Source organism: Petromyzon marinus, chromosome 63, assembly GCF_048934315.1.
Source record: "Petromyzon marinus isolate PM22_M1 ecotype Great Lakes invasive population chromosome 63, UKy_Petmar_22M1.pri1.0, whole genome shotgun sequence".
Taxonomy (NCBI): Eukaryota; Metazoa; Chordata; class Hyperoartia; order Petromyzontiformes; family Petromyzontidae; genus Petromyzon; species Petromyzon marinus.
In genome coordinates, this window is record NC_133729.1 from 4,686,000 (window position 1) to 4,704,514 (window position 18,515).

Below are 18,515 nucleotides of genomic sequence, written 5' to 3' on the forward strand. Positions count from 1 at the left end.
CTGCAAGGTCTCAAGACAGATTGTGCATCTATCAGTGTGTACATGTCTATGTGTGTGTATATGTATATTGTGTACAAGCATCAATGCTTGTCTCATTGTGTGTTATTGTCATAGTATTTAGCGCACTGTGCTATAAACAAGGTGACCTGGGTTCAACTCCTGGCTGTGACCAACATCAGTGGCAAGTGATATCTGAATCCTTCCTGGGCCTACCCTAGGTCACCTCGCCTTAAAATGAGTACCTCGTGCAATGTGTAAACGTCACCATTTGGGAGACAAAGATGACCGGGCGTGCTGCTGGCCACACCGCCCACGAGTCTGCTGTCCCAGCCTTCACAGGCACGCACGTACAGCCCTTTCCCCCCAAGTCTATGTAGGCTACACAGGGGGTCTTTCTCCGTATTAGTATGTGTGTGTGTGCGCGTGTGCTGTATTGTTGGTATAGTGTGCCATCCACGGAATACACATACGGGTGAACATACAGACACGAGTTGAAGGATGTGTCTGCGCTTGGCGTATGCTCTTTATTGAATCATATTGTATGCCCAATAAAAAGGTTCGATATATTCAAGGTTACGCATGTTACACACGCTCCGCACTTTACTCTTCCTTCTGTAGAGCACACGGACACAAAAAAAAACAAAGACGGGCATGCAGGTTACATAGAAACATCAATACACTGGTCAAAACGTTGAATGCACAGGACAGGCAATATACCGTACCCTATCTCTTCACAACCATAAATGTATGAATAAGCATAAAAAAAACTATTTTGGATTTGATCAATCCAAATTTTAATTCTGTCTCATACTTTATTTTACAAACTATTCCACTCATCACTGCGATCTTTACTCCAACCCTCTTTCAATTCAAAGGGGAGATTCGTTGGGCCAAGATCATCCTGAATGCATACACACACACACCGGAGTCCTTTACCTCTCCAAATGTCTTATTTAGGACCTTGTACGTGCAGAATGTGACCGCCAGAGCTCCCGTTACTGAGCACACGACCCCCACGATTGTCACCCTTCGCTGGCTGCCAGTCGCGTTTCGGGTGGCGCTCAAAATCCTCTTCCTCACCAACGAGGCCCTCACGCGATGCCGCTCCCTCGTATATTTGCAATCTCCTCCATCGCTACATTCCAGCAAGAATCCTCGGGTCTTCTCCAGCCTGCCATGCGTGCCGAGGTTGAACCTCCACTAACAGCGACTGGGTCTTTTTCGATGTGGGCCCTAGGTTGTGGAATTCATTTCCACCAGATATTTGGTCTGCAGTCTCTCGTCTTATTCAAATCCTGCCTTAAGACACATCTGTTCTTAACAGCCTTTTCACTTCCTTCATATATATTTTTTTAATATGGGGCTATTCATTTATTTACTTGGTGGGATGATTTGATCACTAAACTGTGTGCTTTTATTAGGTTCTTATTGTGTTTTTTCTTGTTATTTGATATTGGTTTGTTTAGCTCCATACAGCACCTTGTAACCGATAGGTGAAGGTACTTAAAAAGTGTATTTATTATTATTGCTACCTGAAATTGCAATGTTTCAAAAATATTATTGGTTATTATTGAACGTTTGATTCATTTTTGTGAAACATTTTTGATTTATGATGTGACAGTAGTTTCTGTTCTGATTTTTCTTTACCTTCATTGCCATATTTTATTTTTCCTTTTTTACATTTTGGTGACCCTGGTCACTCTTGCAAATAAGGCTCATGCTGGTCTCTTGAGTTGTCACCTATAGATGAACAAACTAAACTTGAAATGGGAACTTAAACCCTTGTATCCGAACACCCATAACCCTACACCATCACAATCTTTTTGGTATTGTGCTCCCCCTCGCTCCCAAGCAAGACCACTTGTCCCTACGCTCCCCCAACCTCCAGCTCCACGCTGTTAGTAAATCAGTTGATCATCTTTTGCATTTGTGTGCTTTGTCGTCCTGTGTACCCCCCCACCCCCCGTGAAAGGTTCCTAACCTCCGTATTAACTCACACGCAGTAAACCTCCTTAAAACCCCACTTTTTCCTTCCTTTTTAGTTTTTGTATTGTTTTTTTTTACTTGTCAAGGGCTTGTAAAGAGTTGGGTTTATTATGATTAGAGTGCTGTGAGGCCTTGTGTGAATAGTTTTAGTTAGTTAACCCCTATGAACCCCACGTAGACCCTTGTAAACCCCCACACTATACCTTGCCACCGGCGTCGCGTGTCTTGGCGCGGAGTTTGTTCGCTTGTGACTCGGCGATGTCGGCGCGCTCCTCCGCCTCCTCCAGCTCGTGCTGCAGCTTGCGGTAGCGAGACAGGTTCCCGTTCGCCTGCTCCTCCTGCCGGCAGGGAGGTGGGAGCAGTGATGGAGCGGTGGTGTTTGGAGCGATTGAGGATGTTGGAGTAGTGTTGGTAGGAGCCATGTTAGATAGTGGAGTGGTGGTAGAGTGGTGGTGATCATGGTGGGGGTTGTGGGAGCGATGGTGGCGTAAGTGGTGGTGGTGCAACGTGGTGTGGTGGTGTAGTCGTAGTGATTTTCTTGGTGTTGGTGGTGTGGTGGTAAGAGTGGTGATCGTTGTAAAATTGGTGGTAGTATGGTGGTCAAGAAGTGATGCGGTGTGATGGTTCAGGTGATGGGTAGTAAGGATGTGGTGATGTGTGGTGTGAGGCAGTGTAATGGTAGTTTGTGAGACAGTATGGTGGTGAGTTGGTAGTTAAGAGTCGGGTGAGGTGGTGCGGTGGTTGTGTTGTGGTTAGGCAGTGCGATGGTGGCGGTGATGTCGTGTTTGATGGGGAAGTGGTCAGATGTGGTGATGTAATTATAGGCAGAAGTATTGCAATTGTTGAATAACGTTGATGGTACATTGATCGGTGATGCATGGGAGGAACAGAGGGGAACAAGGGGATAAGGTTCAAACTTTAATTGGAAAAACACTGGGAAAATCAACGCAGAAAAAGATGAAATGAAATCGACGTGAGCTCCCTTCACTGCACGGACACAGTGACTCTTACCGCCTCCTCGGCCTGCCGCTTGTAGGCCTTGACCTTCAGCTGAAGTTTGTCCACCAGGTCCTGTAGGCGAACCAGGTTCTTCTTGTCCTCCTCGGTCTGCCCTCGGTGCACACACAAACACACACATGAACACACACACACATGCACAAGCATACCGCACACGCATGCTCAAATTCACACACGCACTCTCACAAGCGATAGGAATCATGAGTGCCAGGGCCCAGCACCTACTAGCAAATTGTTGCATGTGTGTACACGTGTCAGTGTCTATGTGTGTACACGTGTGTGTGTGTGTGTATGTGTGTGTGTGTACACGTGTCAGTGTGTATGTGTATGTACACGTGTCAGTGTCTATGTGTGTACACGTGTGTGTGTGTATATGTGTGTGTACACGTGTCTGTGTGTATATGTGTACACGTGTCGATGTGTCCACGTGAAGATTGGTGCGGTGCATCACCTGGTAGGAGAGCTCCTTCGCACGCCTCTCGTACTTGCGCGCTCCCTTCACCGTCTCGGCGTTCCTCCTCTGTTCTGCCTCCAGCTCGTTCTCCAGCTCTCTCACCTGCGGGGGGGTGAGCACAGGGGTGGAGGTGAGTGGTGCGGTGTGGGAGCTGGGGCAGGGAGGCTTATGTGCGCTATCTGATGGGTTGGAGTGGTTCGTGCACTCTGCTGTAAATCCAGCGGCCCAAGTTTATTTCCCGGCCATAGCCAACATCAGTTACAAATATTTGAACTGGTGGTGGGCCTCCTCTAGGTCTACTCGATGATAAATGACTGCCGGGTGCAGTGTGTATACATCAGCATGGAGTTAAAAGATCAGTCTGGTGTAGTGCTGGCCATTTCACCTGTGCGTCGTGCTGGCCTTCATGAGTGCCCACTAACAGCACTGGCCCCAACAGCTTGAAAATGCGACCCGAGGGGATCTTTGTTATCTGCCAGTCATCTTGGTCAACCCATAATGTCCCGTGACTTTCCAGTGAACCTTCAACACTTCACGTGGCCTCAAAGTACATCCGGCATAGCGCAAATGCTGTTATGACACCACTTTCACTTTGTGGTGAATGGCGGCTGTTGTGTGTACGTGATGCAGTGGTTAGCATGTCTGCTGGGGTGAGGGTGAAGGGGGGTGAGTGTAAGATCATTGCTTCACCCTTCATGCTCATCCCCCTCATGCTCACCCCCCTCGCAATACCCTCACTCCCTTCTCCTCACCCTGGCCTCCAGCTTCTGGAGCTGCTTCTTGCCGCCCTTGAGCGCGATCTGCTCGGCCTCGTCCAGCCGGTGCTGCAGGTCCTTCACCGTCTGCTCCATGTTCTTCTTCATGCGCTCCAGGTGAGCGCTCGTGTCCTGCTCCTTCTTCAGCTCCTCGGCCATCATGGCCGCCTGCCAAGTCACGACACCCCGGTTAGACTCTCGACCGAGGAGGTCGGACTGATGAGTCACTGATGATGGTGGCAATGCGGAGGCCTTCAGCTGGCAGTATATAGATCATGGTTCAAGATGATGATGGCGATTGGGTGCCCTCTTCCAGCAGACCATGGCTGACAATGATGATGAGAATATGGTGGTGACATGAGGAGGCCTTCGTCCACAATTGAGTAGATCATGTATAATGATGATGTGGGGATTCCCTCATCCAGCAGTGGATGGACCGTGGCTCATGGGGTTTCTCACGTCTGTGATGGCCTTCTTGGCCTTTTCCTCGGCGTTGCGGCACTCCTGCACGGCCTCCTCCACCTCGTTCTGCAGCGTCCCCATGTCTCCCTCCAGCTTCTTCTTCTGGTTGATCAGGCTCGTGTTCTGCGGAGCACGAAGGAGCAAGTGGGAGCAGGAGGCAAGGAGGTGGGAGGGAGAAAAAGTAATATGATAAGGCTCACTCCATCATCAGGTATCCTAAATCTTATTTCAACAGCTCACTGCAAAAATCTGTATTTCGTCCCAAGTATTTTGAACCAGGTGCGTGCAACCACCATCCAGCCTCAGAATTGGTTCTCCTAAGCGTGTTGAATACTTTTAACATCATTTATTCGTTTCCATTCACTTCCAACATAATATTGTGTTACTTCGCAGATAAAATATTTGCTGTAGAAATCTTAGGAAAGAACCTCAGTGAGCATTACTTCGTCGCTTACATCAGATCAATATCAAAGTCCATGAAATAAAAACCAATAATAATACAAATGATGTCTCTCTAAAATATTAGATGCGTAAAAACATATTGATGACATGAATTTAATTGATTGGTGTTAAGTTCTTTATTCAAATGTAATATAATCAACCTGTTAAGTTCTTAATTCAAATGTAATAGAATTTCTAGATATTATTAATGTCCATGTTCCCCTTAAAGATAAAAAATAACCCCTGGCAGACTTCTGAACTATGCAATATCTGACCAAAGAACCAAAGCATGGGCCATAGCAAGGAATTCAAAAACTCCTACATTTCAACTTGAAATTTGACGACAACAACAACGATGGTGGTGGCTGCGATGATGATGAGGGAGGGAGAAAGATGGAGATGGGAGGAGGGAGCAGAAGGAATAATGCAATTTAAAAATACTTTTAAACAAAAACACGCTTTAATGAAATGTACCGTACTAGTAATGTCAGAACTCCACGACTCCAGGAAGTGGCCCCGAAGCTTGCCACAACGCAAGTTCGGGTTGTGGTGATTTACAGCCAACGTGAGTTGAGCGTGGACAATTAAATCCAATCCGAAACATAAGTTTTATATATATTAAAAAAAAGATCGCCTAAAAATATATATCTTCTTTTTAATTATAGCATATAGTATTGTCATCAGTATGACATACGTATACCAAGTTTGCAGTCGATACCACATTGGGAAGTGGGTTAAAACGGACACAGAGAGTGAGTTAAATAGAAGCGTGCAATAAAAATACTGGGCACCTGGATCGTATAATTCACGTGGAATAACAACCCAACGATGACAACAACGATAAATGGTTGCGACGATGACGACGACGACTCCGGGCACCGATGACGATGAGGACGCACCTGCGAGTGCAGCAGCTGCACGCGCTCGCTGGCATCGATGAGCTCCTGCTCGGCGAGCTTGCGCGCGCGCTCCGTCTGCTCCAGCGCCGAGCGCAGCTCCTCCACCTCGGCCAGCATGAGCGTGCTGCGCCGCTCAGCCATGGCAGCCTGCTCCTTGTACTCGTCTCCCAGCCGCAGGGCGTCGTCCAGCTGCAGCTGGGCCTCCTGTGTGTGTGTGTGTACAGCGGTGGTGGTGGTAGATGGTGGTGGTGGTAGTGGCAGACAGTGGGGGAAGACAGAGGGTGACACAGAGGGAAACGCAGAAGGAGTGTGACAGCGGTGATCGTGGTACACTTTGAAGTGCACATAGCCTGGCACAAGCGCTGCGGTGACGTCACCGCCACTTAGTGTTGAATGGCGGTTGTTGTTGTTGGTGGTGGTGGAGGAACGTGGAGGGACGCAGAGTGGTGGTGGAGCCACGTGATGGCAGTGGTGGCACGGGATGGTGTTGCCAGGCTATCGTCACGGGATAATGAAGGCAGCACATGGGGAGTGGTCGGGGCAGGTCACCGAGAGACATATGAAGACAAAGATCCCCCATATAGCTTTAGCAGACTGCTGGGGCAAGTGCTGTTAGCGAGCACCTACGTAGGCCGGCACGGTACACGAGGGGGTGGCCAACACCATGCCCGGCCACCTTTGTCTCCCCGGTGGTGATGTTTACACAGAGCACCAGATACTCATTTGAGGCTGAGTCGACCTAGGGGAGGCCCATGACCGGTTTAGATAATTGTCACTGGTGTTGGCCGTCAACCCGGGTCGCCGGGTTCGTAGTGCAGACACAGTGGATTAAGCATTATTTTCAAAGGAAACATTATTATGCGTACGGATATATTCACAACTGCATTGGGATGCCTTCCTTAAGCAGTGGATTGATCATGGTCGATGATGACGATGTTGACGGGTGATTCCTCCCAGAAACGTTGACTTGCAATAAACGTTCTCTTCAACATTCATGATCACGCTAGAATCGTAGCCTGTCGGACAGAGACATCCGAAGAGCACGTTCTGTACTCAGTCAGGGCCCCTGGTCTGCACTTCACCGTCCAACGCACCTTGAGCTGTGACTGCACCATCTTGAGCTGTTTCTGAGCCTCAGAGGCTGAGCGGTTGGCGTGGCTCAGCTGGATCTCCATCTCGTTGAGGTCGCCCTCCATCTTCTTCTTGATGCGCAGCGCCTCGTTCCTTGAGCGTGTCTCGGCCTCCAGGGCGGTCTGCAGCGTCTCGACGGCTCGCTGGTTGTTCCGTTTGGCCTGCTCCAGCTCCTCATCTTTCTCGGACAGCTTGCGTTCGATGTCGGCCTTCATCTGGCTGAGCTCGAGCTGAGCGCGGAGGATCTTGCTCTCCTCGTGCTCCAGGGAGGCCTGCGTTGGGACAGCGATAGTTTCGTTCGCGAAATTAGCGACGTAAAATAATAGGTTTTACCCTTTCTGGCAAACAAACAGTTGTGTTAAGATGTTAAAAAACCAAATTAAAACCTTTTCCAAGGAATCGTGTCTGCATTAACCACATATACTTGTGGTGAACATGCAAACAAAAAAACACATGCTCTGGTAGTATACTACGAGGCGTTATCTTTGAAACTGATTGGTCCACACCAGAGACAGCTTTCTTTCAGAGCCTAGTCTCAAACAGTGGACGCCAAAAGGCGAAATAAGCGACGGAAATTATAATTTTAGAAAGTTATTTTTATTTGAGTCAACGATCATTGAGTAGATGAAAATGATCAAGCAAGACATTAGATGACTACCAATTATAATTTCGATTTAAAGCTTTCGTGACTTTACCGAAAGAACCAAGAAGATGAATTATAATTTCGTTAACAAAATTAGAAACCAAAATATTCATCAATGAAGTGTTTTATTTATTTAAGTTAATGATTGACTGTGAGCGGATGAAAATGATAAAGTGTGATAAAGGCTGAGATTTACCAACCAAAAACCAAAGCATGGCTGACTGATGCAACTAAATTAGCAAGTAAGAATGAGACTTACAAAAAAATATAATTTAGTAAGATTATTAGAGAACTCCAGTTCACTGAGGAAGACCAAAAATGGTAATTAATAATATTTGCATATCAGAGTTTTACAGAGTTCACTAATTGGCTGATCTGATATCATGGGGGGTGGGGGGGGGGACGGAATTTCACGCCACTCACACGCCAATGTTTAATAACGAAGAGTGTGTGACTAAATGTGAGTGCTTTATTTGACTAAACTAAGATAATGTATCAAACTGAAATGCCACGCGTCGTTGGGTAGACTAAAACTAAAATGAAAAATGCTGACTAAACCGACACTGGGATTGGCGTCAGACGGCAGAAAAAATTTACTTTTCAAAGTGAGGATAGAATCAATATGAATCAATTCATACTCCTGGGATTTTGGTGCCACGTTGTCAAGTTCTGTGGGAGGACGATCCGCTGGATCGGTATCGGGGTCCCTGAATGTCACGTTGGCGACCATATTTAGAGACAGTATAAGTACTGTGTGATTAGCACATTGCAGTGTGAAACTAGCGCCTAACTTCGATTCCCAACTAATGCTACCGCGATTGGGAAGTGATATTAGGACTTGTCCTGTGTCTCTCCTATGTCGACTCAGCCTTACACGAGTACGCGTGCGGTGTGTAAAAACATCAACGCTGGGAAGACAAATGTGGCTGGCAGTGACCCTGGCCACACACCACCACCCTCCCGTGTGCCGTGCTTGCCTCACTAAGGCGCTAGCTAACAGCACTTTCCCCCACGTCACCTCTGCCTCCTCCAGCGCCGCCTGCAGGTCGACCTTCTCCTGCTCCAGCTGCTTGCGCAGCTTCTCCAGCTCGTGCACCGTCTTGGCTCCCTCGCTCATCTGCTCCGTCAGATCGGAGATCTCCTCTGTGCACGCCGCACACACAGACAAAGATCCCCCGTGTAGCCTTAACAGACTGTAGGGGCAAGTGCTGTTAGCGAGCACCTATGAAGGCCGGAACGGTACACGAGGGGGTGGGTGGCCAGCACCACGCCCGACCGCCTTTGTCTCCCCAGTAGGCGATGTTTACACACCGCACCAGGTACTAATTTGAGGCTGAGTCGACCTAGGGGAGGCCCAGTACCGGTTCAGATAATCGTCACCGGTGTTGGCCGTGAGCGGGAATCGAACCCCGGTCGCCAGGTTCATAGCACAGCGTAGCGCTAACCGCTACACACGCACATGCACACTCACCTCGTCAAAAATCTGAATTGGCCATGATCCATCCACTGCAGGATGTAACCCTCCCCAAGCTGCCACTTTCTCATGATTTCAGATCATCACCACAGATGTTAGTCATAGTCAGGCGCGAATTGAACTCCGGATATTGGGGTTCATAGGGCAGCCCGCTTCTACTTCCATTCTCCACTTTTTCACACGTTCACAAGCACATTCAAAAGCTCTGATGTGCAACTAAGTACCAGCGATTTCACCACGGTGCCAGGCTAGGTGTACTTCGAGGCTATCACGTGATGTGTCAAATTCTCACGGGCAGGAGGTCACGTGATAGATCCCAGTGTTATTGGTTAACTGACAGATGAATGGAAGATGCACCACCTGTGCTTTCCATTGTGCCAATTTGCTGTGTTTTAGTCACCTGGCGCTCTCTCTGTTGTTACGAGCGTCACTCATCCATTTTCCTTTATTTACTGGAGGGAGACTGCGTCAAACTGCCCCGGTAGCTTTCTTCACGAGCCTCTCCACACGGGCCAATCTTGACACCGCTTCGATCATCAGCAATTGCATTCAGCTCCGAATTTTATTGCGCCACATCAGCCCATGTCTTCTCTAGCCCGTGCCATGCTTGTTTATCTTCTATCTGGCCAAACAGAAGCTACTTGCTCAAGCGGTGTCTGGGCATTCTTGGCTTATATGACCCAGCCAACTCACGTGGTGGAGCTCATTGATGGGACCGCATCCTTAAAGGAGTTGTGACCTTTACAAAATCCAGCGCGGTTAAATGCAGGATGGATTGTGGGAAGGCCAGCCTGAAAGTGTTACGCTGGCACAGGCGTTCCTGTCAAGGGGTCTACATTTGTGCAAGCATGGAGATAAGAGGGCATAATCGTGGCGAAGAAAATCTGCATTTATGTATCGAGTGGCTCAGGGTTACGCAGACAATGAAAAGAGAATGCCGTTCCACTGATCTAATGCCAAACCGGAGCTCCGAGTGAGCAAACTGCTCAGGTATGGGAACCCCTCCACTCTTTTCACAAGTGCGTCATTGTATACTCGCACTCACCCACTCTCACACGAATATCCCCCGTATGGCCTTTGACAGACTGTAGGTGCAAGTGCTGTTAGCGAGCACCTTTGAAGGCCAGAACGGTACGTGAGGGGGTGGGTGGCCAGCACCACGCCCGACCGCCTTTGTCTCCCCAGTCGCGATGCTTACCACATTAGGTACTCATTTGAGGCTGAGTCGATCTAGGGGAGTCCCATGACCGGTTCAGATAATTGTCACTGGTGTTGGCCGCGAGCGGGCATGGACCTCAGGTCGCCGGGTTCGTAGCACTGCGCGCTAACTGCTACATTACCACTCCCCGCTCTCTCACGCGCACACACTCACTGCTCACCCTGCAGGTTCTTGTTCTCCCTCTTCATGGTCTCCAGGTGGTCGAGGCTCTCCTCGTACGCGTTCTTCAGCTTGAAGAGCTCCGTGCTGAGTGACCGCGCCTCCTTCTGCGCCCCCTCCAGCTCCGCCTGCGACTCCTCGTATTTCTGCTTCCACTCGGCCAGGACCTGCGCGGATGACGGCGCCGAGATGTTTAAAGGGGCTAGAGGGGCAGGGAGTTGGAGAGTCAGGATGACTGGGGGAAGGGGAAAAGGGAATTCCGAACTATGGGGGCGACAGTGGAGACGATAGAACTTTTCCACAGAGTGGAGAGCATGAGGAAAGGAGTCGAGTGAAGTGGCAAAAAAAGGAAATGTGCAGCCACAGCTGCAGCCCTGCAATTACGTTCTCTCGCCACTGCTGGAGAAAGCTCTAGATAGGCCATCTGGAGGATAAATTCGCCAATCTCTTCCACGCTAGACAAACGTTTTGGAAGTCAGTGGAGTACCCCGCATTTGACTTTACTTTACGGGGGTTCTAGGCGCACACGAGTCAGACCACCAGCTTCATGGTGCGATTGAGCTAACCACTACGCGAATCGCTCCCCACATTAGGTACATATCAAAAATACCTGTCACCATTTGCCACCTAATGAGGGTAATGTCCCCACAGCACTTGCGTCAGGTTGGCCGCACTTCGAGGCCATATCAAACCTCTGCGACTCATTGGTAGAAGGTCACTGAACAGACCCAGGTTTTACGGGTTGGCTGAGGTGACTAGTACATAGGTACACAAAGATCGCCCGTTTAGCCACGCAAGCTGCTGAGGCAGGTGTTGCTAGTGATCACAAACGGATGGTGAGGTCAGCACCGCGTGTATAGGTACATACACAAAGACAAAGATCCCCCCCCCCCCATATAGCCCTAATAGACTGTAAGAACACATGCTGTTAGCGAGCACCTATGAAGGCCGGCACGGCACACCAGGCGGTGGGTGGTCAACGCCACGCTCGACTGCCTTTGTCTCCCCAGTGACGGTGTTTACACACCAGACCGGGTACTCGGTTGATGCTGCGTTGACCTATGGGAGGCCCAGATAATCGTCACTAGTGTCGACCCGTGAGCGGAAATCGAACCCGTGTCGCCCGGGTTTGCGGAGCAGCGCGTTAACCGTGACGCCGCCGCTCCCCACTGGTACATACTGCCGATACGATACATACACCCATACACACACGGATTTGTGTGTGTGACCCCTGTGATCTCTGTAACCCGTGTGTTCCCATGTGACCTGTGTGACCCCGTGTGACCCGTGCCTTGTCGAACGTCCTCTGCTTCTTGTCGAGGGCGGCGGCCGCGGCGTTGGCACGCTCCACGTCCACCATCATGTCCTCGAGCTCGCTCTGCAGACGCTGCTTGGTCTTCTCCAGCGAGGAGCACTTGGCATTGGCGGCCTCCACAGACTCCTCCGCCTCCTGCAGCCTCTGCACCAGCTTCTTCCTGCGTGGTCACGGGGATGACATGGAGGAGGTGGGAGAAGTGGAGGAGGAAGACGGAGTGACATATCTAAACCGGTCCTGGGCCTCCCATAGGTGAGCTCATTCTTAAGTAAGTACCAGGTGTGGTATATAATCATCAGCACGGTGGAGACTAACAACAGCGAGAGTCCCATGCCGACCTTCGTAGGCGCCCACAACCTGCACTTTCCCCGATATCTTAACAAGGCTATATGTGGCGTCTGTATTTTACCTGCGTATGTATATGCATGCATCCTCACGTTCACCGTGCGAGCATCTTTGTGTGCGTGCATGACTGTGTATATGTGTGCGTGCACGTCTTTGTGTGTCTGAATGAATGTGTGTTCATGTTTAAATATCGCCACACAACACCCTCCTGCACAATGCTGGCATGCACATGTGCTCAATCTTCAATGTAGGCTATAATGGGGGATCTTTACCTTTGTGTGTGTCTATCTTCTTGATGTGCTTGCGTGTCTGTACGTCGGACAGTGGCGCAATGGTTAGCGCGTTTTGCTACAAACCCAGCGACCCGAGTTTGATTCCCACTCACGATCAATAGCAGTGGCGAATATTTGAACCGGTCCTGGGTCTTCCCTATGTCAACTCAGCCCCAAATGACTACCTGGTGCGGTGTGTAATCATCACCACGAGGGAGACAAAGGCGGCCGGGCGTGGTGCTGGACACCCACCCCCTCGTGTGCCGTTCCGGCCTTCATAGGTGCTCGCTAACAGCACTTGCGCCAACAGTCTGTTAGCGCTACACGGGGGATCTTGTCTTTGTTTTTTTTACTTAAAACTTTCGTGACTGCAGGAATTCATATTCTATGGTTCTTTCCGTAAAGTCACGTAGATAGAAAAAAAAAAGCATGTCTGTATCTATGGCCTGGTCTCGGCTAGCTGATGAATGTTGTAGGTGAGCATTTCATCATCGCTTTCATCGGTGTTGGCATGCCCCCCCCCTTCCCTCCCTCCTCCAGATGCTGGGGGGAAATAGGCGATGTTCAGAACGCTGGCTCATCCATTGGCAGTGGCTTCACTGGGTATGCAGTCCAGATCTCCCCAGAGACCCTAGCTGACGGAGGAGCTTGTGTGCGCGCGGCGCTCGGACCCACTACTTGCTCGTCTTATCTTTAACTTTTGATTCCAAAATAAAACGAGCGAGGAGCACGCCCGTGCGCCACTTCCCAGCGGGAGTCGTGCCACGTCAAACGCCAAGAGGTCCACCATCTCGCCCCCGAGGGCAGCGCTCTCACCCACAAACCACAATGCTGAAAACTCTCAAGGTTAATCACTCTTCTACCGCTGCTACCATGGTTACTGTTCCCATGAGCTTCACTTATTGCCTCCTCTGCCCATGTTGAGGACCACTCCGGTTTGTCTCATCCATACGTTTTTAAACCACCACACTGCAGGTCAAAACACTGCTTAGAGCTTCTATCCTCGCGCTGCTCAACTTTGGAATTCCCTCTCATAATTCATCTTCCCAAGTTCCTACATCTTTCCTCAATTCAAGAAATGAATTAACTCATCTACGACACTTTCAGGAGTGCTGTTTGTTGCTGGTTGCTTGGCATATTACATCCTTTGGGCCTATGCTCAGTAGTTGTGATTAAAAAAAGAAAATTGCCCGTAGTTTAATACCATGGGCCTTTATAAAACGTCTTGATAGGCTACTGATTGCATGAAGACAATGGAAGGGATGGTGATGGTGGTGATGGTGGTGGTGGTGGTGATGGTGGTGGTGGTGATGGTAGTGGGGATGGTGGTAGTGGTGGTGATGGTGGTGATGGTGGTGGTGATGGTGGTGATGGTGGTGGTGGTGATGGTGGTAGTGGTGATGGTGGTAGTGGGGATGGTGGTAGTGGTGATGATGGTGGTGGTGATAGTGGTGGTGGTGATGGTGGTGATGGTGGTGGTGGTGATGGTGGTGATGGTGATGGTGGTAGTGGTGATGATGGTGGTGGTTATGGTGGTGGTGATGGTGATGGTGGTGGTGATGGTGATAGTGGTGATGGTGATGGTGGTGATTGTGGTGATGGTGGTGGTGATGGTGGTGGTGATGGTGGTGGTGATGGTGATGGTGGTGGTGATGGTGATAGTGGTGATGGTGGTAGTGGTGATGATGGTGGTGATAGTGGTGGTGGTGATGGTGGTGGTGGTGATGGTGGTGGTGATGGTGGTGATGGTGGTGGTGGTGATGGTGGTGGTGATGATGGTGGTGGTGATGGTGGTGATGGTGGTGGTGATGGTGGTGGTGGTGGTGATGGTGGTGGTGATGGTGGTGATGGTGGTGGTGATGGTGGTGGTGGTGGTGATGATGGTGGTGGTGATGGTGATGGTGGTGGTGATGGTGGTGGTGATGGTGGTGGTGGTGGTGATGGTCGTGATGGTGGTGGTGGTGATGGTGGTGAGCGCCGTCCGTACTTGGCCTCCTCCAGCTCCTCGGTCCTCTGGATGGCGTCCGTCTCGTACTTGGTCCTCCACTGCGCCACCTCGGCGTTGGCGCGAGACAGCGCTCGCTGGAGCTCCGCCTTGGCCTCCTGCTCCTCCTCGTACTGCTCGCGCAGCAGGTCGCAGTCGTGCCGCGCCGCCTGCACCGCGTGCGCCAGCGCGCTCTTCGCCTGTGGGGGGCGGGGGTGTGGGGGAGGTGCCCCAGGTCAGTTGTGGTGGTCGCGGTGGAGTTTCAATTCCTCCTGTAACTCGCGTTGTTTTTGCTCTCAATTTTATTGGGTTGTTTTTGCTCTGATTTCTATTTACTTCATTGCCGTACATTATTTTATTGCATTTGTCATTTTTGTGATAAGTGTCACCTGGTTAAAACAACCGAATACACTTGCTGCTTAGCAAGAGTTGGCACTCCGAATGAGTAGTATATTTGGTATTTCACACTTTAAAAAATGTTAAACTACGTAGGACATCTACATTACAGAAACATCTTGTGATTCTGCATTGAGAATAGTGCATAAGCACAAATAACAATGGTCCATTCCACTATGAAGACGGGACATATTTTGAAACATTGCTATTATATCTTCTTTCCTACATATGGAAATATTATTGACGAATGGTTGATTTTGTCATTCACTATTAGTATCGATATGTCGTCATGGCCAAAGCCACTGATGCCAACAGACGTCGCCAACGCTTTATACCCCTCCACCAGATCTCGAAGTTGCTGTACAATAGGCACCACAGTGGCAAGATGTTAACTACCTCGCTTGGTATGTAGGAGGTCGTTGGTTCAATCCCTACCCGGACGCCTGTATGCATATATGGAGTTTGCATATTCTCCCCGTGGGGTCGTGTGGATTTTTCTCCGGGTCCTCCGGTATTTCCCACCACATTTAGAAACATGCGTTTAAGAGTATTTGGCCGCTATAAATGTCCACATGATAAGCCACTTCGTTGTGTGGCCAGGTCGCTCCTGAAAAATATCTATATAGCTGAGTGGGCCTTACCTGGTAAAAAAAAATAGTCTAGTTTAAATAGTTTAATAGATACGCGACCTCCAAGATCTGCCCTATCGGTATTCAGATCTCAGTGGTGCTGGCTCAGCGCTCTAACCTTTGTGCCACCAGGCCAGGTCGAGGGTCCATTCAAGGTTCATCTTCTCTGTTCTCTTACCTTGAGCTCCTCATCCAGCTGTCGTCGCAGCTCCTCCACCTGCTGAGTGAACGACTGCTTCCCGCGCGTCAGCTGCGTGATGAGCGCCTGCTTCTCCTCCATCTGCCGTGACAGCTCGCCTGCACGGGGTGAGGGAGGTGCGCACATTGCCAGATTATTATCATCATCATCATCAGAGTAATGTGCTTTTGTTCATAGTTAATATTTCAGTAAGCCATCTGTCATATTACTGTGCCTGTATTAATCCATCATCATTATTGGGACTTTTTTTTGCCAGTATCAAAGTATGGAAATATAAGAATAGGTTTTACCCTTTCTTTGCAACATGCAATCAAAAACACGCTCTGATAAAATATGCATTGTCCTTGAAACTGATTGGTCTACACCAGAGACAGCCTTCTTTAGGGCCTGGTCTCACCAGTATCAGACCAGAGAATGCCAAAAGGCGCCTTTACATCATCATTATTGTTGCTATTGTAATGTAGCGATGTGGTGACCATTGTTACTCACAACACACGGCCTTTCTTTGTGTGGGGCTGATAGGTGGGTTATGAAATGTCAGGATCATGAGTATTGGTGGCGGCTTGGGGGAGGCCATCATCCAGCAGTGGATTGACCACGGCCGATGATGCTGATGATGATAAGCAATGTGGCATGCGTGTGTGCCGGAAGGAGCACCGTTCTCTGTTTGCAGTTTGGCTTTCTGCGCCGTGAAGTCGTTGAGTGCTCGCTGGTTCTCCTCCGACGACAACTTAAGCTCGTTGAGCTGATCCTCATAGCTGCGGCACATCTTCTCCAAGTTCGACTGGCACCCGCGATGTAGAGGGGGAGAAACGGATGATGTAAGTGACGGCAAGAACAATGTTGTTAGCATCAACAACAAAGTGACCACCGTAAACATGAAAATCGTCCACAAAATCAATATCATCACCAGTTAGACACAGGTTCTTAACTCAAGGGGATGCAAGCTCTGGGCTGTTTCATAACGGAGATTTCTCTTAGCTTGTATTATTATTATTATCGCTGTATGCTGCTTAGTTAGGGGGCACTCGTCCACAATGTGTGACATAGTCTTCTGCTACCTTACTCTTTGTTTTTTTCGGTAAAGTCACGTAGGTAAAATTTAATTTTTTTACATAGAGTATGAATCCTTGCAGTCACGAAAACTTCAAATCTAGAATTACTGCTACCTTCATCCACAAGAGTGAATTGCCGTCACATTAGACCCGAATATGGAGATTGGCTGACCCACAGATCCTGGCTGGTACGGGATCTGTTCCGTAGCACCGAAAACCGGCGTGGCAAGTCAAAGCCAAGAGATGACCAGTGGGGTCGGCAATGAGTAAGTGGTTCTTGATATCTTTAGTGAACCATACCTCACACCACCTTGCGACCAGTGACTAGTCAGTGTAGCGTGTTGTCAGTTCATACGGGATGTGTTGATAGCAAGCGGGCTTGTGGAGCATCAAACATGTCCAGGTATAGTGGGGGGGACTTGTATCCGCAAGAATCTTCACCGTCTTGGCCGTTGCCTCTTCACGACGATGTGAGGGTGAGCGTCATTGCTCAGCACCGGAAAGCCAAGGTGGTGGAGTGGGTCATAGTTATGTCCCTGCGGTGTACGCGGTTGCATGCAGTTGGACATCAGTGAGCCTTTGTGCCCGATGACAACCAGACCGTCGCACAATACTCGGCAGTTGAATAGCAGAGGGCGACAGCAGCTGTGCGAAGCGTCTGTGCACCCGCACCCCAGATTAAGCCGACCAGTTTTGCTTAGGGTGTTTCCCTCATCCTGACTTTGACCGCTGTCCTCATTTGGTTGTGGAACCTCATAGTCCCGTCCAATGTCACACCGAGGTAGGCTGGGAGAGTATGGTGTTTCAGGTGCTGCCCATACAGAAGGACATTTCGTTAATGGGCTGCACTGGCACACACTGCTGCAGGTGCTATTCGGCCAGTTTGGCCACGTCGGCATTCAGGGTATTTGCAAACTTCTGAGAATGTATGTGCCTGTGCGCGGCAGCAGATTTCATCGGTGTCGATGACATTTCATCACTGGGCGGGTGCCAAGTCGTTGGTGTGTGGGTTGGACGGAGTCGGCACGAGCACGGAGCCCTGTGGTTGGCCGTTGATTTTCTGTTTCCAGGCGTTTACTGTGTCCCCCATGCATACCCTGTCAGACTTTGCATTTCACAGTACCTTGTTCGGTTCCACGACTGTGTTCTGCGAAACAGCAGCCCCGGTTTAGCACGACAGGGCCCAATGAAGGCAGAAAACTGGGCTTCCTGCCCCACAGGGCATTTCTTGCGAATGAGTAGGTTGAGTAAATTGCAATGAAGTGCGGCTGAAACCCAGATTTCAATCCAGCATCTGAGCGGTGCTGCCATGAGCACGCCTGTTTTTTTGTCATGAGTGCTTGGAAAAACCAGGACGCCTATGGGCCACGCGCTCACCTTGGTCTTGACGACGGACTCCATGTTGGAGAGGACGTCGTCCAGCTCCATCTTGAGCTCGCTCTTCTCCTTCTCCAGCTTCTGCTTGACACGCTGGAGGTTGTCCAGCTGCTCGCCCAGCTCGGCCACGCTGTCCGCGTGCTTCTTACGCAGCGCCGACGCCGTGGCCTCGTGCTGCAGCGTCGACTCCTCCAGGTCGCGACGCAGCTTCTGGAACTCGGCCTCCCGCTTCTTGTTGAACTCGATCTGCGTTGCGGGGGGGAGAAGTGAATGTGAAAAAAATGCGTTTCGAAGTACAAGAGA

General features: G+C 49.8%; 1 protein-coding gene and 1 long non-coding RNA gene across 2 annotated transcripts in view; one reads left to right on the forward strand and one right to left on the reverse strand.

Moving 5' to 3' along the window:
* Window positions 1-499: 499 nt before the first annotated feature.
* LOC116956010 (myosin-7-like) overlaps window positions 500-18,515 on the reverse strand; it is a 40,739-nt gene continuing 22,723 nt past the window's right edge. Inside the window, exons 26-40 of the mRNA XM_032977396.2 lie at window positions 18,213-18,458; window positions 16,438-16,564; window positions 15,760-15,878; window positions 14,560-14,756; window positions 11,932-12,115; window positions 10,642-10,807; window positions 8,807-8,931; window positions 7,109-7,417; window positions 6,015-6,218; window positions 4,672-4,797; window positions 4,210-4,380; window positions 3,455-3,559; window positions 2,998-3,093; window positions 2,190-2,324; window positions 500-612 (exon numbers count right to left, since the gene is read on the reverse strand). Coding sequence (XP_032833287.1) covers window positions 601-612; window positions 2,190-2,324; window positions 2,998-3,093; window positions 3,455-3,559; window positions 4,210-4,380; window positions 4,672-4,797; window positions 6,015-6,218; window positions 7,109-7,417; window positions 8,807-8,931; window positions 10,642-10,807; window positions 11,932-12,115; window positions 14,560-14,756; window positions 15,760-15,878; window positions 16,438-16,564; window positions 18,213-18,458 — 2,322 coding nt within the window. The 3' untranslated portion in view covers window positions 500-600. The remainder of the gene's footprint in view (window positions 613-2,189; window positions 2,325-2,997; window positions 3,094-3,454; window positions 3,560-4,209; window positions 4,381-4,671; window positions 4,798-6,014; window positions 6,219-7,108; window positions 7,418-8,806; window positions 8,932-10,641; window positions 10,808-11,931; window positions 12,116-14,559; window positions 14,757-15,759; window positions 15,879-16,437; window positions 16,565-18,212; window positions 18,459-18,515) is intronic.
* On the forward strand, window positions 12,102-13,254 carry LOC142906313 (uncharacterized). Its single transcript, XR_012930143.1, has 2 exons — window positions 12,102-12,207; window positions 13,113-13,254. It is a non-coding gene; the product is annotated as an uncharacterized LOC142906313 (long non-coding RNA).